A 27,627-nucleotide genomic window follows, 5' to 3' on the forward strand; every position below is an offset into this window, starting at 1 on the left:
AACTGTAAGCCTGAACCCCTTAATTTGGACGCCCATTTAAGCAATTACATCGAATTTTCTTTACGAGGCGAGAGTGAGGAATAAAGGCAATAAAGCGCGAATTATATGACCATCGTCTCTTAACCCGTACTCACCGCGTGGTTGTGTTGGAACTGGTGCGCCCATAGGCATGCTGCGTGGGCGGTCGCTGGATGGTGATGACGTGCTCCTTGGGCTCCAGACTGGTGGCCCTCGCCTGCAGCGTTGTCTTGATGGGGCTGTAGGGGATGGGGGCCTCGCGGGGCGGGGCACTGCGCAGATCGGCCACCGGATGTTGCATCTCGGTGCTGAAACGCATGGCCGGCTGGGGTGGGGCTCCTTGTTCCGGGATTCGCGGCTTAATGTCCAACTGAACCTCCGCCTTGGCGTTAATCTTGCGACGCGGCAGGGTGGCCGATTTCAGGGTAATCGAAGCCGTTGATGTCTTGACCGCTCCGGGAGGAGTTGGAGGTCCTTCGGCACCCGGTGAAGCTGCAGATTAAAAAGTACAACAATTACTTTAAGTTAATTGAATTGATTATATACATGGTGAATGGTGCAAGAGGAACAAGTAAGCAATTAAAGCATCAGTAACAGTAAGAGAACACAACAATAGTAACTTGTCATTGAGGCCAAAGGAATGCAGTTCGAGGGTTAAGGCGCGCCTAAGTGTTTTTAGGGGGTTAAGCCGAGACTACAACTTGAAAGTCAGAACAACAACGAGCACGAACAACAACGACTGCAACAGCAGCAGCAGCAACATCAACTTCAACAACGAGAACTACAACCACACATCGAGAACAAACAACGTCCAAGGAAAAGGTAGAGCCAAAGATTTGGGTTTTTCCGGGTGTGAATTGTTGGAAAGGGAAAGCCAGGAGTACCAAGCCAGGATAATTACTAACTGATTAACCTTGGACTTTTTCCCAAGGCCAGCCAGTGTTCATATAGCAAAGGGAGCGGAAAAAATACAAATAATCGAGGAACGCAACAGGAAACGGAAACGGATTGAGTGGATTGCTTCGGTTTTTGGTTTTTTAGCAGGCACACATAGCACAAAGCACATGTTTTTTGTTGTTGGTTGTATTGGTTTCGGATACGGATACGGATTCGGTGGGGTTTCTGTTTTTTGGAGCCGCTGCCAAGACTTACATTTCAGCCACATAGCCACAGGCAAGGCACATGTAGCACTGGCACTGGTATTGGCATTGGTATTGAGTGTGTCTTGAGCTTGATTATGATTAAATGGTCTCGTGCGCGAATTGACATTGTAATTGACATTAGGCATCGTGTTGCAGTTGCCTATGTTGCTGCTGTTGCATCTGCTGTTGCTGCTGTTGCTGCCGCCGCTGTTGCTGTTGCCTCCATAGTTGTTGCTGTTGGCTTGGGCGGCGTAGGCTTGGCTGGCGGCATATTGTGGCGATGGAGGCGGCGTGAATGGGCAACTTGGCTTCTGGTCCTCCTGGCAACGTTGCTGATATTGCTGCTGCAGCATCTTGAAGGGACTACTCTGACTTTGTGGCGGCTGGAAAATGCTGGCCGTGCTGTAGGATGCCTGCGGTTGCCAGGTGGCTGGCCTTCGATTTGCTGGCTGATTATTGGGACTGGGTAGTCCGCCTCCGAAAATCCGTTGCTGTATCGTTTGCTTGGCCACAGCCAAAGCATTCGGTGATATTAGCACTGGCGGTGCCGTTTGGGGTCCAGAAATCGGTGGTGATGTTGCTGCGTTGCCCGGAGATGTGGCCCCCGAATAGCCCATAAAACTGCTGCCACTCTGTGCGCGCTTGGGTGTATTGTTCACTGGCGCACCACCCACTCCACTGGCACCACTTGCTCCACCAGCACCACCCATGCCATTGCCAAAGCCTTTGCCGATGCCATAAAACGGTGTTGGCCTGCGTATCACTAAAATTAAGATGATGAGTCAATGAATATGATGAGCATGTATGGCAGGTAGGGTGGATCGATCAGTACGAAAAAATGTGCTCTGGAATTCTAACAATAATCTTTAAATATCTCCGTTTACATTACATTAAATCGTATTTTACACAAGGATATTGAAACATGATGTCCTAAATGTGGATAGGATGAAGTTTAATTTGCGTTGACAATAATAATACGACCTTTAACTACATAAAATTCACTTCAAGTTTTAATATTTCATTTCATACGAATCGATCCACTCCAAAACAATGAGGTAGTCAGCACAAGAGGGAACGAAAGACAAAAGACAGGTGAGTTCGTTGATGATGATGATGATGACGAGTGTATATTTTGCTTGAGGATTTCATTTTCATTTTTTTTTGTGGCTTTGTGGATTGGCCAAGCGAAATTGCAAATTGGAAAGGAGGATTCGCTTCGATTTGTTGGCTCTTCAGATGAAGTTCGGTGAGTGTGAGCAGGAGATTATATTCCAAAAGCCAAATATAATCCATGCAGCACTCGGCTTGCAAAACGTTCACATACACATTGAAAATGGAAAGGAATTAAATATATATGCCAAAGTAAATATAGAAAACAAGACGATGGCACCAGGTCTTGGGCAAGTACAAGTCAAACTATTGTTGTAGTTAAGTAAGATAAAATAAAATAAAATTTACAAAAATTCAGCCCAAATAAACACAAACTAAAACATACTGGACGTTTTGGAATTAAAAACTGATTTTTGAATAAGCATTATGCATTAAAAAGTGTAAATTCGGATAAATAATAAAACTTTGTTGTTTGACTTGTACCCTGACGCACAACCAGATCCTGGATACTAGTGCTAAGTAATGCTAGTAGTCAACTTGTAAGCGCTGCGTGGTTTAGATTAACTTAGTTACGGATATCATTATCACTAGAATCACTAGTCTTAGATTATATCATGCCAAGATCACTCACCTGGTTGTATGGCATTTCCGATTATGGCGCGGGCGTTCTTCAACTTACGCTCGCGCTCCTGCTGAGTAGCCGGTTCACTGACACCAATGGTCTCCGTTTGCGCACACAGCTGGTCCACCTCCTTGCTGGACTCGTTTTGGGCCTGCAGCAGCAAGGCAATGGAGTTCTCCATGGAGCGGCGGGCCTCGTCCAGCGAAATGGAGGCCACCGAGTTCTTGGAATCGCTGCCCTCCAGCGATTGGGCCACCACTGGCGATGGTGGCGGGGTGCTTAAGGCTTCGGCTTCCTGGGCGGCCGCTGCAGCTGCTGCAACCTGCTCCTGAGCTCTTAATTCACCGGGCGTAGGTCCTTCTGTAGACGGCGGATTGGTGGCCTTCTTCTCGAATTCCTTCTTAAAACTGCCCACACTGACACCCGGTATGCTGAGCTTCTTGGGTTTCTCGGGAGCTACTGCAGCAACCGGTGGCGGGGGCTGGAACTTCTCTGCAGTTTCTAGGATGCGCGATTTCCGACGCTCCGCATTGAATTTGTTCAGTGTGGATTCATCCTGCAAGCTGCACTTGCGGACGAAGGGTGGAGGGGCCACTGCGCTCACCGGCGCTGCGGCCTTGGAGGCACTTTCATTGATGGCATTCACCAGATCCGCGGTCTTGTGCTTGTTCACAAACTTCTTGATCACTTTGGTGGCATCCTTTTCCTCGGGAGTTTCAACAACGGCATCCAGTTTTCCCCTGGTGGGTTGGCGAGCAACAGGTGTAGGTGCCGGTGGTGCAGGTGCTGCAGTTGTGGCGGTGCTATTGGATCCTTCTCCCATCAGCAGATCGCAAAGATCACCCACCGCTTGCATGTCTTTCTGGGAGTAACTGGGAACAGGAACCTCCTCGGGTATATTGGCAATCGTCTCCGCCTCCATGAGCGTGGTTTGTGGTTCGATGATGGTAGGTGGTGCTTCAGTCAGTGGTGCACCATCCTTGCTGATCACAAACGAGCTATTGGCCGGCTTCTCCTTCTTTTTGGCTGTGGTTCCGGCTGCATTCTCCGTAGAAACAGTGGGCTGCAGTTTCCTCTTCGTCTGCACCGGACTCTGGGCGGGGGTTATGGTCCTGGTGGGTGAGGGCATCAAGGCGGCTTCTCCTCCAGCTGGAAACACGAAACAGACAGAGAAAGAGAGAGAAAGGGTGGCGTGGTTTAATGAGTTTGGTTAAATGACTTTAGTTTCAAATGGTTTAGTACACTCGCAAGTGATGGGATTATGTGGTTGGATTTTGGTTCCAGGAGTAGGATCAGTTAGTGGGTATAGGTCGGTTGGTGTCGGTGTGTATTGGGCAGCCAGTTAGTCTCCATTTATATACACAATAGGGTGGAATGATTTGATGGACCATAGTCTGCTTAAGATTGTAATCTATGAAGTCTTCTGATTTCTCCTTCTTTGGTTGTTTAAACAACACTTGAATTTAATCCCATAGATTACACATTTGTTATGTCCGCCCAAATCGACCCATCCTATTACAGAAGCTTATTTGCGCGGGTTGCTGCACTGGGACTTCTATCTCTCACACTGGGGACCACTCAAGCGATTTCAGAAGCGACAAGCAGGAGAATGGACATCGACTCACCGGCCACCATGTCCAGGATGCGGCGTTCCGCCTCCGTGTTCGGCGGTCCCATGTCCCGGATCGAACCCACCGAATGCGAGCGAGGAACGCGTTCATTGGCCGCCGCCTTGGCAGCAGCTGCTCCCTCCGCCGATGGCACTACCAACTGATCCGCCGTGATTGTGGCTGGCGTAAGGGAAAGCAGGACATCCAATCGCACCGGGGTCTGATTGGCCAGATCCTCGGCCAGATCCAGACAGGACACATTATCGTTCTCGTTCACCCACCAGTGCGAGCAGATCTGCTCGATGCTGGCCCGTTTCCTCGGACACACGGTCAGCATGTCCCGGATGAGAGTGGAGGCTCGTGAAGGTTTCCTTGGCTCGTAGTAATCACCCTGGCTGATCTGCTTCACCAGTCGCTTGAAATTGGACCCATCGAAGGGCATGGATCCGTAGACTAGCGTGTAGAGCAGCACGCCCAGTGACCAGCAGTCCACCTCGGGTCCCTGATATGGAGTTCCTTCCACGATTTCCGGCGAGGCATAGAGTGGGGAACCGCAAAAGGTGCCCAGCAGTCGCTGGTCATCAAAAACATTCGACAACCCAAAATCAGCAATCTATAGAAGGTACATTTTTCATAATAATTATTGCATTATTATTATTAAGTTCTTCTTACCTTAGCATTGCCCTTCTCGTCCAGCAGGATGTTCTCCAGCTTGAGATCGCGATGGCAGATCTTGTGCTTGTGACAGTAGTAGACAGCGGTGGCCACCTGGCGAAAGATGCGTCGCGCCTCCTCCTCGGTGAGAACCTTCCTTTCAGACAGATAGTCGTAGAGCTCGCCGCCAGCGGCAAACTCCATGACTAGCACCATTTTCTCACGATTCTCAAATACTGCAAAGTTGTTTAAGCAATAATTTTGTATCTCTATTTAAACTTTGCTTAAACTTAATTACCTTCGTAGATGTGAATGATGTTGGGATGATGCACTGAGCTCATAATCTGCACCTCGCGACGGATGCGCACCAAATCCGCCTCGGCCTCGATCTTGCACTTCTTGATGGTTTTGATGGCCACCTCCTGGCCGGTTTCCTTATTAATACCTAACTGCACCTTGCCGTATGTGCCTTGTCCTAGTTTCTTAATAATATCAAATCTGCAGGGAAGACAATTAAAATTAAATAAATTCATACAGGAATTCACTTAGTCTTGAGTCCAGTGTATATTTAATATGGACTAAATTGGTTCAGGAGCCACTTTCCTTTGTCGCAACTTCTTGCGGTGATTGTTCATTTTGACGTTGCCCGTGTTGGCGATGCCGCTCATGATGTTGTCTATCTGATCCTGCGGAATTCCCGAAGGATGCGCCAGACTGTTCCCGGTGGCATCGAGTCCAGTTGGGGCAGCGGCCTCCGCTCCTCCCGCCGCTCCATTGGCCGCCGTTCCATCGGTTTTGCTTATCACCATGTCTGCGGATATGGATGTGACTGCAGATCTGTCTGAGATTGTGGTGCCGGTGACTGCTATTGCTACTGTTTTCCGGGCTGAATCTGGGGTTGGGGCTGGGACTGGGTCTGATGTCGAGGCTGCTCCACTAACAGCCGATGCAAATTACTGCAAGAGACGGAGAGGAGACAGGAGATGGGAAATCCGTTAGTAAACTGAGCCATACACTCGGACAGCCCTCATCCATCAAACGTTCAATCAAATGGGCAATCAATTAATTATCCACGAGGCGAGTGGGTGAAGCGAAGGCAATCGCTCTTGCAACTGACATATGTAAGGGTGGAATCTGCTTCAAAGTTGCTGGCAAATGTGGCTGCACTTTTCCCTGGGGCTGGCTGGCATAAAAGGTCGAGAGCCACCGAAAATCTACACTCGACCCAGTTTTTAATTATGCCCCAGCAAGGATGCGAGATTTCGAGGACTCAGTTGCACCGAAAGATACTATGGGACAAGGAAGTGTTCATGTTGGGCCACCATATTTACCGCGCAGTGTCATAAATCTTTAATTTGGTTATAAATGTTGTCTTGAGCAATAATTTATCAAAATATATACACATTTTTCAGGGCTTGCTTTTGATGAGATGCTAAAAGTCGTCATAAACGACAAAAATATACTTTAAGGTAGGGAATTTTGAAGATGAACGGATATTTTGACTTGCTTTCAAATGCGGAATTTAGAAAATAATTTCAAGATTCTACAGATATCTTTATCTTTAGAAATACCAAATAAAATAATCCACCGAGTTGGCTCGCATCCGGCAGACCATCCTTGAAGGTCCGCCAAGTGTCTGGCTTAAAGTGGTCACTTGTGATGCCACCACCTAACCGCCATCTCCTCCTCCGTTGCGGGTATTGTGCTGCCTGGATGTGGATTGCGTTGCTATTAGAGAACTAATCTATCAGCATTGTGGAGCAGTTGCAGTAGTGCAACTATGAGGACTTGCCTGCTCTTAAGCTGCAGCGTTTTGTCTCTGACAGTTATGACCGACCGACTGGCAAGGCAAGTCTAAGGGAAACCCCCAGTAAATATGGCCGAGGTGGCGGAGGAGGTAAGACAGGGGACCGAGTTACAGATACGAACAGATAGAAGCCACTCTAGGGTCTCCCCTTTAGCTGGCATCGTTCCAATTATAAATGTGCACTTGATGGCTAGTAAATTAAAGTGTAACCACAACAGAAACCCAGGCAGCCGGGGGCCATCTGCGGATGCGAAGTTGGGCACGAGCCACCACCACCACCACCGCCATCGACAATAACAATGCCTGGCTGCAATTGTATCTTAAAGATACGATTACACAGATGCATAACAAATGCGCGAGGCACGCGTGCAGCTCCGCCTGCCCCCCGCATCCACTTACTTCTCACACATATAAATAAGTTAATCTGTACACGCAATTATATGGCCAGCACCCTCTTACAGAGAAACAAAAATAAATATCAATTTAAATGTGATGGTATTATATAAATTGAAAAGCTATAAAACTTTATGCACTAATTAAAAGATTAATCCTTTAATATAAAAGTATTGCTTTATTTTTTTTAATTTAAGAAAACTTTTGCACAAATATTGCAGTTTTAAGAAGCACTTTCACCTAAATGATTCTTAAACACTAAACTAATGGGCTCAGATTGTTCAGATTAAATAGGTATCTTCTTTTTCGCTGTGCACGAGAAACGGGAGAGTAGCACTGATTCCTTTCTGGTATTATATATCTTGGGCATGTGTGTTTGGGTAAAGCCAAATCCAAATCCAAAATCAAAATCAGGGCAACGAACAGTTTTCAAAGTGCGCTGAACTCAACGCTCGCCATTTGCCGTTTGCCCGATGCCTTCAATTTCGCATCTGCAAGATACAATAACATTGCGAGGCGTCCAGTCTTTGCTATTTATTTATTTTTTCTACTTTTTTTTTCCTACTTTTTGGCACTCAGACAGCACATGTCATTGAGCAGGCAGCGAAACAACTAACTATTCGAATGCGATGAGGATGGCACCCGGCAGAGATAAACACGAGTGGAGACGGCGACCACGCCCCCTCCCTATCCACCGCTCGACGCCCCCTTTTGCTGGCAGTCAGAAGTTGTTGAAATATCTGCGCTTGCTTTTCCGTCAGTTTGGAATTTCTTGCATCGCTGTCGTTTACGTAAAGGGAAAATATTTTCTTATATATCTTTCACTTTTACTTTTCTTTTATTTTTTATTTTTTGCTGCTGCTGTTTTCGACAGGAACAGCAACAATAAATTTCATCCAGATAGGCAATGTAAATATGCAAATGAGAATGTTTTTCTGGGTCAAGTCAAGTGCGACATTTTGGCCAAGTTATTTCTGGGACTGTCTTAAAATATTTGATGTTTCCCGGTCCACTGGAATTCCTAGCGAGCGATGCGATCCAGCCAAGCGGTAAATTCATCATATATCTAGTCGAGAATAATAGCAGAAATTAATGGGCGGCCATAAAGCGATGATGAAAAATCGTGTTGGCCAGCGGGAAATAAAATAAATGCAATGCCATAATTGAATTCAAGCTTCAATGTCAATGGGTGGCTGCAAAGTGGGTGGTAAGCGAACAAGTAGTGTCAGCACAGCAAATAAAGGACAAACATATCGAATATAATATATATAGTATGTACGTATGGAGAATGACAAATTATTTGTGTTTTAAGAGAATTGCGCACAGACTCGCAAAATGGATATTCAAATGCCAGTAAATCAATTTCAATGCAATTGTCTGCAAAATTAAACGAATTTCCCTGTTGATAAAACTGATGGGCCTTAATTGAATAGCATTAATGACACATCTCCTAGGTGAAAAGTTGATGCTCAAGGGTTCAATGCAATCAATTGAAAAATATTTAATTTAATAAAAACATGCACAAGTACATGCAATAATATATGCGATATTTATCAAAGTAAAAACGCATTTATTAAATCTTACAATTTTCAATTGGATGCAAAATAAATTAGTTAATATTTTGATGGAATGCATTCATTTCTGTATAGAGCTAAGCAGATATAAAATACTTTTTGTACATCAGATTAATTATACTAATTGACTGTGTTAATCCAATCATAAATAATTTCGAAATGCATATATTCTGTATATGTAGGCATACAAAATGAAACGTCAATGGAATGCCAAGTATTTAGACAAAGTAAAATCTGCGAAAAAAGAAATATCTCTGTGGTCTGTTGACCTCTACATATATCAAACAAATTACATAAATTTATTGCATTAGAATAAACATCTTCACTGCCAAACAACATTTTCGTCTATATACAAATCGGGTAATTAAAAAGCAAGCCGAAAATACAATGAGAAAGCGAATTTATGTTGTCTAAAGTCTAATAAATAATACACATATATACATATGTATCTGCATAGCAGTCTCCTTCAGCAATTAAGGCGAATAATGTCGGGCAATGTGAAGTGTCAATAAGTCAAAAAGTGCCCGTTCAATGAACGTAGAACAGCGAAGCAGACAGTCCAACAAATGCCAACCCAAATCAACATCAGCATTAATTGCGTTAAATAAATCGCATGATTTATTGTATCTGCTCATCTAAATATTCCTGTGAATCTGGCGATAATATTTATGCAATTTATCAAAACGCCAGACAGTGAAAACGGGCAGTCGTAAATAAGTTAAGTTGAAGGTCCTCGGGGGTCAGTGGTTCAACTTGGCTCATAGGAGCATAAAGCATAAGGCAAGCGGAAAAAATAAATTAAATAAAAAATCGGGCAAATAATTAAAATGTTGGGAAAAAGGAAGGGAAAAATTATAAACGTATATAGCAAAACAGTTCTCTGTTCGCGTAATTTTTCCTTTTCGGTCTTTTGTTAATGCCACGGGCTAAACACAAGCCAAACATAAGGCGAATAAAAATGCTAAATAAAATAAGAGCGCCAGCGAAAGGAACAAGACATGTCAAGCATTTCCTTTGCTTGCACGAAATTTGGCTAACACACACACACACACCGAGTTGTTGGCTAGCACCCACACACCCGCAAAACCGGAATACCCACCCACACAAACAAACCGCCATATGCTGAACAACTGAACAACTGAACAACTGAAAAACTGAAACTTTTCTAGCTGGGCTGGTGGAAACAAGAATTTAACGCTTGGCTCTTTATGCCGGCGACCGAAAGAGCTGCAGGCCAAAAGTTTTCATTTACTCTAGCTTCCCCCACACGAAAATGGCCAACGTTCGTACTACCAAAGGCAACTGCGAACGGCAAATGATGAATTCCGCTCAAAGTGTCCCCACGGACAAACCTAATATTTGCAAATTGGAACCGAATACGAGAAAAGTTTACATTAGACGATGCCAGAACTGCAGAACTGCAGAGCAGCTGAATAATGAGCTCTAAAATTGGAATAGCCACGATAAATATACGGATTGAGATAGATTCCTCTCAAAACGCCTACCCATTAGACTATATATAAGGCCATTAATAATGGTAATACGTTTCGATTTGATTTATTAAGTTATTGATTGTAGGTATATTTCCAAATTTCACAGGATATGGCGTTGAACGCATTAAACAATAGATAATATAAGACATTTCCATGCAATATTTAGCTGGCTGCTTAATTGTTATTACTTTAAAGTAGCTAAATCTTTTAAAATTATTTATAAACCATATAATTGTTTAAAATTATAAGCTCTTTCTCCCTTAACTTTGTTTGAGTTATGCAAAATGTACATTGCAAAATATTTGGGCGCTTTGTTGTCAACTATCGTCATAGAATAGAATGATGCAAATTTTGATATTTTAGCTCCGCACTTTCCCTGGTCGAGAATGTTGAATCTTGAATCTCAGAACCTCGGAATCTTCTCCTCGTTTTTCGTTGTTTTGGTTGCTTTCGCCACTGCCATCGTCTCCTTTTGTTTGACACTTGAGTTGTGACATTGTTGCCATGGCCAGGTTCGTTGTTTGTCTGCCAGTATCTCCGTGTCCGTCCGCCTGTCCACTTTCACGGATATTGCATTTGACAAACACTGTAGTGAAATAAATGCCCTGCCTAATTGCCATTTGGGGCAGGTGGTGAAAGGCGTTGGTGATGTTCAAGTTTGTTTACTGACAGATAGCCAACCAACCGGCCAAGGAGCTTAATTACAAGCGACCGATTTGGCCCGAACACGTTGATTGGATATTAATGAGGTCATAAATCTTGGGCACAGGATGCCTGGGCTATTCGATTACCTTCTAACAAGGAAAGTATGGCAGTTACCATTATGCTTAAGCTGCCGTGTTTGGCTTACAAATTTAATGCATGATTGCACAAATGATAGGGCTTGCATACATATATGCACACTATTTTGTTAGTATATATGTACATATATGTATGGCCCGTATTAAATTCAATTAGCTGTGGCATAATGAGGCACTTAAGCCAAGTTAATTCCAACCGGCGTATACGTAATGTTTTTCTGGAACTGAAGCTTTGGCTTCTTCTTTGTGCACTTTTCAAGTGCCACCCACACACAGACAGGGAAAATCTGGCCAAGCGGAAAATTGGCAGAGCACGAGGAGAGGTGAACTTTGGGAAAAACCGGAGGAGGAAATATCATGATATATGCTGAATTAATTACCATTAGCATGCAATGCAATTCAATTTCGCTAATTTGCAAGATCTAATTTGTGTATAAGGCGGAAACTTGTAATATTTTGTCGGTTTTTCCGCATTTTCTTTTCGTTGGCGGCATTAATGCAGCGGCGAGAGCTGAAAAATTCCTCGAGAGCATCGGCAGGCGAAGACGTCGCCGTATTTAAAGTCTCGTATCTCCGCACCAACCAGCAAGAAAACAAAATTAAAAGAAATTTTTATAAATAACTTTTAGCTAACACGCAAGAGGAATTTTTATTTGAGCAAAAGACCAGAAAAGCAGCAGTTCAGCAGCATCGCAGCAGTTGAAACAAAAAGTAAAAGCAGCCAAGAGAGGCAGCGACTAGAAAACATACCCCAAAAACTAAATAGCATAGATGGGATAGGGATTGTTGCTTTTGGTTTAGGGATCGAGAAAGACCAAGACCACAGTCGTATCTCAATCCGATTTCGAACCTGAATCTAAAACCCGAATTATGTGCGCATCTGAAATAAGGAAAATTTTGCCTCTACTTAAGATTGTTGTAGCCGCGATTTGCTGAGTTTTCTCGTTCTTCGTATATATGGTATTTTTCGGGATAATATTATTATAGATACACACCGAGATACAGATACTCGCTATCTCTTACATTTTTCTCACTTTTATGGCCGCTTTTCTTATTGCAATTTTTCATGACCAGCTCACACACAATCACACACAAAATTTCACATTTTTACTTTTCGTCAAATTGAAAAATTGGTTTTCCCTCTTCTACCGTATGTAGTATAAATTTTCAAGTATATATATGTATTTATACCGTGGACTATCTTCTGTGCACATATATGTAGAATATATCTATAGGTATTTTTGGGTATACATATGTGTATGTATATATTCGGTATATATACAATATAATTCGCGCACTGGCCTTTAGACGCCTTGCTCGCGTTGCTCTATGCGCTCGACTGAAAATTTTTCCTCGAATTTTCCCGACGAAAATATAGAAATCCGCTGAATATCGCCGCTTGCCGGTGTGCTCTTCGGGGCCCATTGTTATCCTAAAAATAAATGCACTATTCTCTCCCCAAATGCCGAATCTCTCTTTTTTCCCGATCTCTATCGCTATCTCTATCTGTGCCTCATCCCCACACGGCATAACAGCAACTCTGTCCCCTCTTTTCTCTCACGTGCGACGGATCCTCCGGATTTTCAAGCGAGGCGCGTGCCATAATGGAGCGGCATTATGTGTGAACCGAACCGATCGCAATCACGATCACTGGTGTCTATAAGACTTTGTATTTATACGCATGTGCTGGTGCACATGCATGTGTTTGTATGTATCTTTTATATATGTATATATTTAGGTATATAAGCCATGTAAACAGCTGCTCGAGGGCGGGGGCATTGGCAAATGAGCCATTGATTTATTTAGATATAATTTCCTCATTGCTCTATCTTTGCTTATACAAATTGTGTGGCTGATATATTTGCAAAGGTCAAAATTACAATTTAAATATTGAAATATATAAAATTACAAATATTAAAATATTTTCTGATTTCTTTTGTATAACTAGTATATAATATATGATTATTATACTATTATACTAACAAGAAAAGCGCTATATATTTATATTTTCAGTTATTTAGGCTAATAAAATAAAATTTCCAATCCATTTAACTCATTTCTGGAAATTCTCAGCTATAGCTTTTCAGAATTCCGTTGATTGTAAACACAAATGAATGCCAAATTCCTCACATCTTACTTCATGGTTAACTTCAGTGTTTGCTCAGGTAATTCTATGTGCATGCCCCAGACACACTTTGGCCAGAGTCTAACATTCTTTTGGCCCTAATACGGACCGTTAAGAGCTGGAGTAGTGGAATGCCAACGAATGGATGGGAAGACCTGCTGCGTTCCGTTCATCCATCAGGCCGAAGTTGCTTGGCATTGCTCAATGCTCAGCTGGGTGGCCAACAACATTAATCAACAGACTCGAAAGCATGTAAACACGCTCACCGAAACCCAGTAGCTTTGGCTGGAGCTGCAACCATGTCTGAGCCCATATACATAGTACCATGCGCCTATCCATCTGGAGAGTACACTATTCCTATGCTCCGCTGTCACTGATTTTGGCCCTAATACTGCGGCTGTAACTGGATTCGGGGCTGGAAATGAGCCTACAGTGCAGAAAAAAATTAGTTTTTAATCCAATAGTAGGGAATTTGTATCATTTACAGAAATTCAATGCATATTTACATACGAAAGGTAGATTTTTCGCCACAGAATTCGTTTGTTTACATATAACTACCAACAGTTTTTTCTGCCAGTGCATATCTAGTTTGCATTTGCATATGGCAGGGCGTGCAAAATATTTCAAAGCTTATCAGCGCTGAGCAAACAACCGGCTAGAAATGCTTCAGACCACGATGATGGCAACGGTGATGGTGATGGCGATGATGATGATGATGATGATGATGATGGCGATAGTGTGGGCCCAAACAGCATAACTGCATTATATAACCTTTTAAATGCCTGTTCAAACATTAAATATTGCATTATGCCAAGTTTATCACCTTTTAGTCGAAGGCAGGGCAAATATTTGCCCGACTCAAAGTGGGTAGACCATATTCCCGTTCCCAATACCGTGTTTCCGTTGAGGAAGCGACCGAGAAATGGAGCGAGCTGACGATCCGAGTCCGGGTAATGTAATTGGAAGGCTATGGCCGTAGTCGGACTGGAAAGCACATGGTTCACCCGGAGGCAGTCGCCGGGCAGACAAATAGACACCAGACAGGCAGTAAGTCAAACCTTAATAGCATCAAGTGAGCTTATATAATTTCCGCACGCCATTTTTACTCGCACTATTATGGCACTGGTGGAAAATGGAATAAGAAGTGGGCGCCTCAAAATGGGCAAAAATAGTGATTTTAAGTAGGCTTACTAAATTAAAGTATGCAAGCTACAAAATTTAGGAGAAGAAAAAACTAATTCAGAATCATTTTAGTGGCCAACTTATAAGAGCAGGACCGTCAACTTTTCAAATATATTTTCAAATAAGACATTTTTTTGTTGAAAACCAAACCTTTTTCTCCGAGTACTGGTAAATATTTAATGTGAGTTCGGGCGGTGGGCTTAGGTGTGTGCGTGTGCCATCAAATGATCGACCTAGTTAAGACCTTGCCTTGCCTCGTTTTCGCCTCATGTCTGCACTTGGCGCATGCAACAGCAAAAAGTCACTGAAAAATAAGTAAAAAAAATAAGCTGAGGAAAAAAGGAAAGTGCAAAACTTGCATGCCAAAAACGTCGCCAACCAAAATAAAAAGAAAGACAAGTGAAATCAGAGTGTGGGCGGGGTCGGAAAATCAGGAAGGGGGGTGGGGGTGTCGAGCCATGTGCGTGCCTGCATTTCGGGTTGCCTTATAAATAAACGCGACATTGCTGGAATTTTGTTTGTGTGCCAACTTCAACCGGAAATGCCATTTTCGCTGACTGCTCAACTTTTTGTTGGTTCAATAACGCCCGCGGGGAATCAAACAGGAACTTTCCATACATATACAGTACGTATACGTAATATTTTTGCGTACAACATACGCGTGCATTGAATGGATTGAAGGTGCCCATAAATCGCAAACTTTCGCTTGAATCGACAGCGCGTACTTAAAATAGTTTACCATGAAAGTGCCAAGCGATGATTAAAAACGCAACTTTTTATGAATTGCAAAAGTTTACCCCACTTTGATCCCGTACTTGTACACCGTTTTCGTCTGAAGTTCTAGTTATGTGCTCTTTTGGCTAACACTTGGGTGTTAAGTCGCGTGAAATCAGCTAAGAAGTTTCTTTCCATATTGTGATAATCTTCGGAAAATATTCAATTTTAATAGAAACAGGGTCAAGTTTTAGAACTTTTTAAAGGTAATAAGGAGACTGTTAATTTAAGACGAAGACTTTTCCATCTTGTTGTTGTTCACTTTAAAGCATATGCATTTTTCAGTTGCTCTTTTGACAAGTAGTGCAGTTACCTTTTACCTTTTGCAGCCAAAGCAAATTCCTTTTGCATTACTCTTTTCCGAACTTTTATTTCATGTCACACCTGCATTCATTTCATTGCACGGGGCAAATTTGCTTGCACCTGAATGGGAAATGGGTGGCCAGGCGTCTAAAAGGACGCCATAGCTACAAAATGTCCTTTTCACTTTGCATGTCTGTGTGTGAGTGTGTGTGGGTGTTAGCCAGCTTGTGTTGCTCTGCGCGTGTCTCTGTGTGTGTGGGCCCTTTAAGCTGTGCGTAATTGACTTTGCATGACGTTGAGATAAGCTTTAGTTATTCCGGCTAATTGTCAGTGAGACAGAGTGCGATAATTGCATTTCTTTTGCAAAATTAGAATAACGACATCAAGAGTAAATAGCTTGCAACAAGAAAAATGAAGCGACTAGTGGCTGCTGGCTCAGTTTGTGCCCTGAGCTGTATAATTATTTTGTGATTTGCTCACTTAATTACACAAGTAAGCCACTCTGCCGAGAGCAACAACAAACATTCACAAACAACATTATCAACATAAGCAACAACAACATCTCGGTTTTCGCTCATTTACTTAATTGAGTTGTCGTTGGCATTGTCGTTGTTGCCAGTTTCTTTTGTGGCCAAGTTGGCGGACCAGGCCAAAACGGCCCAACTAAAAGGGGGCGTGGCACAGGGCGCTGCGGTCGACTGCTGTTATTTTTGCTGTGTTGCTTGTGGCATAATTTACGGTCGTAATTGTCGCACATCGTGGCGTTGGCGCGGCTTTTGTTTTTGTTTCCATGCGCCTCCATGGCTTTTTGTTCGAGTCTCCACTGTACGGTTGACACATGTTGAGAGTCACGCGCTTCACTTGACGCAAATTGCTTGCGGCAACCACTTAATCAGCAACATTTTGCACTCCTTTCGGCCAAGACAAGAGTGCCGGTGCCCAGAACAATTGCACTCACACCAACTGCCGTGCACGTGGCGTATACGTAATGTTCGCAAAAGGACTTGTGCCGGGATGTTGTTTTTAGGGGCCTACTTGAATTTGGCACGGATTTGGCGAAGGGTCTTGTACTTTAGGCCTAATTGCAATCGATAAGAAGAGTCATTAGGCTGGCACAGTGCACTATGGACTTACAGTAACATAAGTTTATATATTCTAAGCTGAAAGGAATGATCTTCTTATCCTTAAAATCGACCATTTACTTTTTTTTCAAAATAATACGCTTTACAGCTGCGAAACGCACTGTGCATATAGATGTTGCCACTTCCGGCTTGTGTCAACTTTGCCTGCTTTTGTAGGGCATTCACATATTTATGCGTTTTATTCATGCGTTTTTTTGCCTGGAAAATTATTTTTAGTTAGTGTAAAAAGCTTTTGATTTAGAGCCAACCGTTGTGCAATAAAATGCTCGCATCCAGCGCAAAATATTCTGTAATAAAAATGTGTTTATTTCGGCCAGCTACAGCGAAAAGTCCAACAAACAATGGTCGAAACATAAAATTGCTTCCTAGACTCGGGCGCCAAAAAGTGCGACAAACATTAATAAAAAGTTTTCAGTGCGCACCCAAAAAAAATTGTTATTTTTTTTAGCTCCTTCCTATAAAGTTTTGTGGAGTCATGGAGCGAAATATTGGTTTACTTTTACGATGCAATAAATATATATATTTCACTTATTCGCCCAAAAACTATGCTGAGTGAGGGAAAGGGGGGGAAAAAGAGGGAAAGCGGAAGAAACTCTCGTTAATTGGAAAAGTTTTTAAGCTAGGAATTGATTTTGCATGCATCATTGATAAAATTCCTCATTAATTCGGAGCTGTCGGAAAATGCAAATGCACTTTCCCCCAAAATGCTTCTAGCCAATTAGTTAAGCAATTTGCGTGTATATTGCACTTCTTCAGCTTTCTTCTGCGTGACAAATGTTGCTCGTTGCGTTTGTTCATTAATTTCGACATTTAAATGAATGTGCGCAAAAATGACAAGCTGTCGGAGTGCTTATATCGTAGCAACCGACCCAAAAAAAACAGCTGCCCATAGCCCACCGCCCACTTTCGAAGGTCGCCGGCATTTCTTGTCACTTGTCGCTTCTTGGCCGCTCAAAAAAAAAACTGGCACACTTTTTTAATTGCTGCCTGCTTGTTTTTTATTCACCGACCGCTGTCCACTTTCGACGCATTGAGGCTGCTCTGTGGGCCAGGCCCATAAAAGTGCGCCGAAACAAACCGAAAAATTAATTTAATTGCTTGTTTTTTTCTGGGCAGCGTTCTGCTGCTTTAAGCACTTTTACCCATTAAATTGAAGCGCAGACTGCATGACTCAAGAGAGGGCGGCTAGGCGGCTATGGCCAGGGGTGGGCGTGGCACACGCAGAAGAGACGCATGTAATTAAAATGCATTTTCAACTTTTGTTTTGTTCTGGTCTTCCCAAGAGTTTCTTCCCGGGAAAAGGATTCGTGGCAGGTGGCGATGGTGGGCGATTCGGCCGGATATTCTGGGGAAAGGCGCAGTTTTGCAACTGTTGTTACCATTTTGTTAGTTTTTTTGTGTGTTTGCGCTAGAAGTTCCTTTTAGAGGAAAAGAAAAACATAAACTTATATAAGAACTTAATAAAAACATTCAGCGAAATGCTGCCTTTTTGCTAAAGAGAGCACATTAGTAGTAAAGCCTTAAAGTGAATTGTGGGGAATTTCCAGATATTTGATTTTAAATACGTCAGCTATTTCGCACAAAGGAGGAAAATAAATAGATGGAAGAATAAATAAAACTTTCCCTTTGACTCAGCTTAAATTTGTTGTTAAAAATTCGAAAGAAAATATATTCAACTTTATTCACTTTATTCCCCCTTGCAAATTACTATTCGCTTCAAGTGTGCATAATTTGCAAATTCGCCCAGACAAATAAACAATAATTAAATGCACACACAGAAAAATAAAATAAAATATAAACCCACAAGTGGAAGAGAGAGAAGCAGCTGCAGCAGGGAATACTCAAAAATTGCACTCAAAAATTTGCAAATAAATTAGACAAGCGAGTGGCAGTGAAATTTCAAATGCAAAACGATGCATGGCAATGCGTGTGGGCGTTACCAAAAAAAAAAAAAAAAAGAAAAACCCTTACATCCCCCTAAATCTGCACCGTACCATGACCAGAGGAAAAATCCAAACCTAGCCAACAAACTGTCAGTTGTTCATTTTCATTTCGACAGTTTTCTGTATTTAGTTATCCCATGCATTTGCAACTAAAACCACAGAGAAAAAAATGCAATGAATTGGCTTGAGTTGCAATAGCAGATGCAGAAAGCAATTTGTAGAATAATATTTTCCTATTTATATATGCATTTATTATCTCCCGTATTTGAACTTTTATTGCTTAAAGCTGGCGATTTAAGTGACTTCTGCCATTTTTGGTAATATAACCCTTTTATTTGCCAATAAATCACATGACGAGGTGGCCGAGAGGTTAAGGCGTTGGACTGCTAATCCAATGTGCTCTGCACGCGTGGGTTCGAATCCCATCCTCGTCGATCCTCTTTTTGTTTATTTATTTTTCAATTTTATAAATGTATTACGAAGTACGCAAATCAAAAAGTTAACACAATTGCACATTTGTTAGTGTTTATTTGCTAAATTAATGATTCATAATACCGTTGCAGAGCGATGAGTTCATGAAATAAATTGCATTTCCTGATCTCTGAACACATTTTAGCCCTTTGGGCTGTCATCAATTACAAAAAATTGTTCGCTTTAATTAAGCAAAAAGCTTATAAAGTTATTTAACCCAGAGGATATACATTTAGAGCGGTTCGTGGCCCTCTTGATTTTAGTAGGCTTGGCTTATCGCCTTATTAAATTATGCAGATAGTAATATTACACTTGCATTTATATGGTAATATGGTAATAGGTGAAAAGTTTTCAAGAACTTATCCATAAAAATGACGTGTGGCCCGCCAAATTTGCCATAAGCTTTAATTGGTCCTGCTCCTTTGGAGATAGCTGTGTTTTTATTACCCTTATTGGATTACGTTATTAATGCAATTAATGCTGCCTTTTTGCATAAATTTAATATTCGACGCATTATTAATTGACTCACGCCGGAAAATGGGGAAAAGCCAACAGCTGTGGCCGCTGGCCTAGTAAATTATGATTAAACCTACCCACACACTTACATTAACCCACATGCAGGTGTGCGTTTGCATGTGTGTACATATTGTATATGTGTATGCAATTAATGGTGATGGTGTGTGGTTAGAAGGGGTTTAACGCAGCTCAGCCGCAACCTTAATGCAGCTAAGAGCGTTTTCCCCACGGAAGTTAATTTAAATTGGAGACTGTTAGCTTTTTTTAGGGATTTCTCAGAAAACGTTGTTATTTAAAGTCAAAGTACGCATGGTAACGAACACTACATTAAATAATAATCAAACTAATATTATTTTGCAGTATTGTATTTCTCTCATTTCAAACATGAGTGAAAGAACAGATTTTATTATGTGACATTTTGCCTATCAACTTTTCTTCTACTTTTCCGGAATTTCACGTTATAAAAAATTCTTTCAGATTAAATAGCGAAGATTGTTTTATGGAATTTATTGCACGTCAAGTTGCGTTTGGCTCGTCACAGAGTCAATTGTTCAGCCAACTATCGTGGATCATTGTAAAACGCTGTCAATTTCGAAAATTTTCAATCTATAAATTTAAAATGACTAAACGGATAAATATTGCATGACAAAGCCTTTTACCGAACCCCTCCCTCAATCCGAGCGATTGTTCAACCATTTTAGCAATCAAAATCCATCTATAGCTGGCCTGAATTTTAGGCATACAAAAACAAAAAAAGAAAATCAATCGCTTAGAACAATAGAACTTCACCCATTTGCATTCTACCCCTGGCTTTATGCGTTTCGTATTTTCGATTTATTTTGGCCAAAAGGCAGTTAGTAAAGTGGAACCAAAACAAATGGCTCAATACTTCACATTGAAATATGTTAATTATCAAATACTTGCTGTTCAAGCATCACAATTCGGATTGATCTCGGAAAAAATCTTTGTTCTTGTTCCAACTGCGAAATCAAAGCAACGAAACTATCTCGTAAAACTATTTCAACAGCCGTAATAATAGGAACGACAAAGAGAAATGACAACAAAACAGCTAAATGTACGACATTTAGCTTACAAGAAGCAGGCAAAGGCTAAAATTACAATTGATGGGGTTTACCCACAGCTAAAATGGAGTGTGTATGGCTACACTGAGAAAATTTGTCGTGCCAAAGTGCACAAAAATGCATAAGTTATGCTCTTAATTAAAACAAAATCTTATCCATGTTATACACTTTTAGAAAAGAATGCACTTATTTGTATCTATTGTTTAATTCCGGCTAATTCTAACTTTTTTTTACTTAGTATTTTCATTTAAAATTAAAGATTTCCCTTAGTGTTTTTGGAATAACAAGCGAAAGAGTGGAGACCACAGAGACAACAAGCAATTTTATTTTTGGCGCAACGAAAACGCAGGAAACGGGAAGCAGAGTCCAGAGATGGCGATAGAGACAGCAACAGGGGCGGGGAAAGAGACGGCAACAGTGGCGGAGAACAAAAGGACCAGAAGCCATTGCCCATGGCGGAAGAAAGTGGCAGAATGGTTAGCAACTGGGAGTTGGGATTCAGACGAGTGGCAGTGGAAAAAGCGAACTCTTGTCGCCCGACAACATTATTTCGGCTATTTTGTATACCCTTGTTGCCCTCTGGGGGCTTGTCGTTTACATGCATCGATGAACTCTGACCTTATATGCCACTCAGCATGCCTAGTACTTGCATTTGATTCTGACTCTTAAATATTGGTCATTGGTAACAAAAAAAAAAGGAATTACATTGAAAAAATTGTCTATTTTACTTCTCAATGATTTCTTACAAACTATAGCTAGAGTTTATTGCACAAACTGCATATATTCCTATATTTATTTATTTGTTATTACAAGTCTAGGCTATGCCAACAGCCAAACAAGTATTTAAGTCACTTGCATCCTGTTTTTTTTTTGTTCGTTTTTCCAGCTGTCAAACATTTAGAATACTTACTCTCGCATTATTTTTCTTTTCTGTATTTTTAAAACAAGAAATGGCGCTACCGAAGACAACAGCCAAGAGCAGCTGCGAGCTTTGTGTCGTCCCATTGACGTTATAATCAAAAATCATATGACGTTTTTCGCTGGCATGCCACACCAAATAGCATATAACCAAAGACAGCCAAAGTTCTTGAGGCAGAAAGTAGGAGGACAGCACAAAGGCATTGGCGTAGCCAAGTCCACAGCCATCAATGTAGGTCAGTCCGAAAATAAATTCAAGAAACGAAATCAAGTAAATAGACTCGCATAAACAGGGGAAAGAATGGTGATTACATCAAGTGATGAACTAAAAGGATACCGAATTTGTATGGCACAGATAATTAGTAGCTTTTCAGTTTGAGAAATAAAATAAAATATTTAATTCTGAGCAGCAGAAGGGAACATATGTATCCTACGGTTCAAGATCCTTTTAAAGTTTTAAATTCTTTAAACAAATTTAAATAATAGTAGGTCCTAATCTATATCTGCTTATAATTTATTATATTTTTATTATTTATTAATTTATTTAATTTATTAATTAACTCCTTAGTTGGAACCAACCCTCTGAGTTTGCTGGGTATGAAAGCCGACTGACGCTGAGCTCATTGACGTTGTGTTGTCGCCGTCGCCATCATCGTCATCGCCTCTGGTTGTTGAGGAAAAATTGCAGGCACTCGTTCAGGAGCAAAGTTAGGGCCTGGAGGAAAGGGCTGAGCAGAGTGAAAGTTTTATTGCCAGGGCGTGTATACGCCGGTGGGTGTGGGCGTGACTGGGAGTGCAGCAAATGGATTAAGAGGCGCCGCAGCCGGCAGAAGTGGGAGTGGCAAAGCCAGCATCAGAATCACAAGAAGCTGCAACTACTAAGACGACAAATGCGTAAGCCTTGGATCGCTTCTCCTTTTGGGCACACTTCTTAGCCGGAAGAGCTCTATTCGACTGAGTGGCGGGGGCGAGGGAGGATTGGGGGCCATAAGGGGAGCCAGCTCCATAAACAAGTGTTGATAGCAGCCTTCAAGCACGCTCCATGCTGCAAGCCAAAGCAAATCAACTGCTGAAAAGCAGCTTGCTTAAATGGGATTACACCGAATTCTGTGGTTTTTCCCATCCTGGGAATTTCCGGATGCTGGAAAAGCGGCATTGAACACTTTTCAATGATTTGTCGTGTCGCGTGGTGCAACTTTCTTGCCTTGATTGCCATTTGTTGGACAACTGCAAATTTAATGCAATGACAGCCAAACAAATTGGCAAATTTTCAAGCGGCAACGCGGCGTATGCGTTATTTTATCCGAAGAAGGACAGCAGTCAGCCAGCCAACTTTTCCCCCTTCAAACAAAGTGGGTATCTGGTTTGTTTCATTTCGACTTAATTAATTTTACAGAAGCCACGGGCCACAGGAAAAAGGGGTTTCTGGGTGGAGGGATTTCAGAAAACCAAACATGGATCATTTAATTAATCAAAGCGCTGTGTTGATAGTTGCGGTGCTGCTGGGTTAGCGTTAGCTGCGGTAATTACGCTCCACAGGATTATGCATGGAGCATTAATCTGCGCAGCTTTCCCGACGTAGGAGCCCAACCCCTCAATGACCGCCCCAAACCCAAACCCTCCTTTTTCTGTTTTAGCTTCGCTAATTGATAAGCTTCGCCTTGATTTAAGCTGAATTAAAACCAGTCTTTCAGCAAGGGCTCTTGGTTTCCTTTGTGATTGTATTTTCGTTTGAAACTTTATTTACTCTAATTTTCAGAACAAATAACGGGGATATAATAGGAGAAGTATTTTTCAACTAGTTGGAATGTAAAATTTAATAACACATTTTTTACAACTGGTTTGACAAAACTCTCCTCTAAGTACTTAAACGTCTAGCAATTACTTGAGTTCACTTTTTAGTTTACATGTCCAAGCAAACACGCTAATAGGCAATGTTTTTGGCCAAAAATACAACCGCCTTTCGATTTATCACGGACAACATAGCAGCCACGCCCATCGGCAACGCCTCCAGGAAACTCCCACCATTTTCTCGCTCTATTTTCCCTTTTACAACTCACGCAAACTTCCGGCTCAAAACTGACGGCCTTCCAGCGACAAAATAAAAGCAGCATAAAGCCGAAAAACAAATGCAGTTGTGGTGCAACCGCCATCAGTAGAATGGCAACAAACACGCCATCGCTGCCATCGGACATTTGGGTCAGGAATGTGGGCACTTAATCAGCACTAAACAGAACCACGCCCACGGGAGCATAGTCCCGGGAAATTGGGTCTGGGTTGAGCTTCTTCTGATGGCGTGCACGCCACAGGACCTACAAAAAACATCCTTGACCTTTTTAATGTCATTTTTTTTTTTTCGTGGACCTGCCATGTTGTGCTACAGGGTAGCATTGTCATGTACAACATTTTCAGGCGCGGGGGTGGGAGAAATTAAACGAGAAGTGCGGGGGAACTATGTTGAAATGTCATTAACGCCAGCAGCGAGATTTCGCAGGTGAGTTGCCAACAAACGTGTCGCCACTGAGGCGTGGGATGCTGCTCTACACTGCGCCAAAAGTTCCACCAAATATTTTTGTTTGCTAAAGCCATATTTATTTTTGAAATACCCAATTTTTCTATTTTTCTTCCTTTCTGAGTAATATTTTCGAAAAAATTCTAATAACTGTATTTAACAGTGCACGCTCTCTCCTCATTTTTGTTTGAATTTCTCTCAGTGTAGTTGCTGGTTGCTGCAGCGCTTGGCGTGTTGATTTAGTGGCATATTTTGCCAGAAATGAGGCACAGACATCAGAAGGCAGCGACTGAGGCAGCTGAGCCAGCTGAGGCGACAACCAAACGTCGTCTAAATGTGCGCCAGTTGGCTGCATTGCCAGCCTTGACCGATATTCGTGCGCTAAACACAAACACAAAGGCATTAAGCATACACAAACAGGCGAGAACACATTGGCCAACACACACACACACATACACACCCCCGCGGGTGTGACGAAAAAGTGGCATAAAACTGAAAGAAAATGGAAAAATCTTCGCCCGGTTTCGAAAGTTTGTATTCCCTATTTGTGCAAATCGAAAAAAGAAAGTTTTCCATATGAAACCTTTAAAGTTTCATAATTAATCTGCTATAACATCTTCAACTTTAAGGGCAATAATCAATATTTGTTGCATTAAATATCTGCAATGCAGCTGATTGCTCGTTAAACCGACCGCATTGTTACCAGATTTTGCCAGGTAATGGAGGTATTAAAATTTTAAGCTGCTCGGAAAGCTTCTTTGCACTTTCAGATCGAAAAAAAAAAAATCGAACAATAAAAAGTGCCTATAAAATCCTCCCGCAGGATGCGCAGCTTCCAGTCTTGCTATTCAGAGGCGACTCTTAACCGAAAATCTCTATCGGAAAATTCTCTATCGCACATACATATTTAATGCACTCACTCACTCACAGGCAAACTTTCCTCAGTCACACATAGCCATAAAGCGTTTTAACAAATGGCATCAAATTGATTTTGCCACGCTAAGCATTTTAGGATTTTCAGCGACAGAGGCGCCTGCACTTTTCCACCCATTTTCCTAAAAAACCGCAAGGCAATGCCAAAAGTCTGCAGCTGTTTGATTGTGTGCGAGTTTTGCATATTTGCTACACTGTTCAAAATTGGGGGAAGGGGTAAGTGGAGGTGCAGGGCTCAGGAAAAGTTTTTACCCCCCTCCGAATCGTTGGCCCTTTTAAATTATTTTATTTATACTTTTTATGCCGCGCCGGGTAAGCCACAATATAACCCATATAGCCCTATACATATGTACATGTTGATACAACTATATTTTACCTATATATGTATATATATTTATTTATGTGTGCTGGTTGAGCTGACACACATATGCGCATCTTTTTTTGATGAGCCTGCACGGCAAAGTGGCTGCATTTTTACCCAGATTTAAAATGATTGCATATGATGGGAAGCTCGAAAAGGAGGCGAGGGGTGGCAACCCTGGCCGGGATGTGCTCCTCTTTTTCCCACCCAATATGTTGCGCTTTTCGGCGCCACCGCCTTTACCTGGTTCACTGAAGCAGCCATTACGATGATGCCTCCACTTCCAGCACCACCACCAGTACCAGCAGCACCCATCATGTGTTGGTTTCGCAAATAGTTCTACAAACTGCGTAGTCCCCCGCTTTTTTGGTGTTAAGCCCCGAATAGGTTGGCTTCTCCGGATGGAATGTAAATAAAATATCTGCGGTCACAGTGACGGGACAAAAACCGTGACACATGTACGTAAATGAACTGCCTAGATATTTTCTCGATCAGCCCAAAAAAAGTTTAAAATGGCTTTTAAAACGAAGCTGGCAAGGCAGCAATAATTGGAAAATCGTTTATAATATTGTTGAAGTATTTTCTTTGTTGCAGTTAGAATCCCATTTCCATAATATCAATATTTCTTGATTTCTTACTCCTTTCTCCTATTCCTGTCGTATTCTGATGAAATCAATTACTTTTTGCAGATATCGCAGAATGCAAATCGATTGAAAATATTGGACAATGCCTTCAGGACGTCGTATAGCAACGCTTCCCTTTCATAACAACCTTTTGAGATGCATTTCGCTCAATATCCTTTCCGTTGCCATCCATCCACATTACAAATTCCATTCGCGCGATTCGCTGTAATCCCCCTCTGGCCGAGGAGGAAACCCATTTGGAGAATCCACAATAAATACTTCTAAACGGTTCGGTTGAGAAGCAAAGCGATTTTGTCCCACCCACGTGACCTCAACCCCCAGCATTACTTAATAATGCGCATAAAAATGCATTCCCAGCATCATCGGGTGGTCCACGTCCAGTAGTACACTGAGGAAAAAGGATTTCCTTACTTCAAAGGGTTCAAATTTGAAGTAGTTGTAGGATATGTACCATATATAAATTGGATTTATTTTGTGATATATGCTACTTTCTTACTAAGCTATTGCTTGTTTCTTTCAGTGTATTTGGCAAGACAAGGCACTGACAAATGTGTGTGTGAAGAGAGAATGGCAAGGAGGCGAGCGGAATTCAATCCAGCTCCTTGAACTTTATGGCCAGGATAAAAGCAACAAAAGACATGGCCCCCACAAAGGCATGTCGATGGCTGGCTGCACATCCCTTCCAGCTTTCATCCGAATGCATCCAGACAAACAAACACCCGCAAACGCAAACACACCTCCTCCGTGCAAACAGCTCAGCCAAGCGACATACATTCTCCTTCTTTACCGCTCGACTGACAACGGACAGCGGCAAAGTGCATTAAGACCTACATACATACATTCGTTACGTAACCGAATATGAAAGTTCCCAGTGCCGTAGCATTTTACAAGGAAATTATTATTGTTTCATCAAATTGAAAGGGTACGTTGTGTGATATCTTAAGCAGACTTACCATACATAACTAGTTTACAGGAAAAATATTTTTATGTATTTATAAACCTCATTCCATGACCCAATTGATTTGAAAAACAGAAATACCCTTTTTCAGCATCAGGATCTACAGGGGAATTTATGTGTGGCTATGTACATGCATACATCGTGGGTAACATTGCGGATTTCATTAAGCTCACAAGCAGCAGGTGAATCTGGTAAAAGCGGGACAACGAAGAAAGTCGGTAAATTCCGGGGGGGAAATGGAGGAGTTGGAAGAGTTTGGAGCAGCTACTCAAGTCGACAGCAACTCCCAGCGGCACCTCAATGAGCTAACAAAGTGCAAAGGCTGCCAGGTGAAAGATCCTCTAGAGAACTAGATACTTGCTGGAGAAGGACAGATGGCATGGCTCCGGAGTGTGTTTGTTTTCATGCTTCTTTTGTTTGTCTGGATGGATTTTTGGCTGGGGCTGGGGATGATTGCAACGTGGAATGCAAAGTGCATTCTTTCCACTGAAATATTTATCAAAAAATATATTTTCTACAAGTAACATTTCTCTAGCCCGT

The 27,627-nt window shown here is 42.0% G+C and overlaps 1 protein-coding gene and 1 non-coding gene across 11 annotated transcripts in view; one reads left to right on the plus strand and one right to left on the minus strand.

Annotated features, from left to right (window-relative positions):
- The window catches only part of LOC117145928 (mucin-5AC), a 26,068-nt gene extending 11,244 nt beyond the window's left edge, over positions 1-14,824 (minus strand). For 3 of the 10 annotated variants that reach the window (XM_033311797.1, XM_033311796.1, XM_033311791.1), the window contains exons 1-8: positions 12,247-12,349; positions 5,760-6,112; positions 5,455-5,654; positions 5,175-5,392; positions 4,518-5,115; positions 2,902-4,041; positions 1,171-1,923; positions 135-510 (exon numbers count right to left, since the gene is read on the minus strand). In XM_033311797.1, coding sequence (XP_033167688.1) covers positions 135-510; positions 1,171-1,923; positions 2,902-4,041; positions 4,518-5,115; positions 5,175-5,392; positions 5,455-5,654; positions 5,760-5,965 — 3,491 coding nt within the window. In that variant the 5' untranslated portion in view covers positions 5,966-6,112; positions 12,247-12,349. Of the gene's footprint in view, positions 1-134; positions 511-1,170; positions 1,924-2,901; positions 4,042-4,517; positions 5,116-5,174; positions 5,393-5,454; positions 5,655-5,759; positions 6,113-6,487; positions 6,575-12,246; positions 12,350-12,414; positions 12,546-14,680 lie in introns of those variants that run through there. The other 7 variants (XM_033311799.1, XM_033311798.1, XM_033311792.1 and 4 more) reach the window with 6 other exon arrangements.
- Positions 14,825-19,044: 4,220 nt separating this feature from the next.
- Trnas-gcu lies at positions 19,045-19,126 on the plus strand. Its single transcript has one exon. It is a non-coding gene; the product is annotated as a tRNA-Ser (tRNA).
- Positions 19,127-27,627: the final 8,501 nt, after the last annotated feature.

Source organism: Drosophila mauritiana, chromosome 3R (genome assembly GCF_004382145.1).
Source record: "Drosophila mauritiana strain mau12 chromosome 3R, ASM438214v1, whole genome shotgun sequence".
Lineage (NCBI taxonomy): Eukaryota > Metazoa > Arthropoda > Insecta > Diptera > Drosophilidae > Drosophila > Drosophila mauritiana.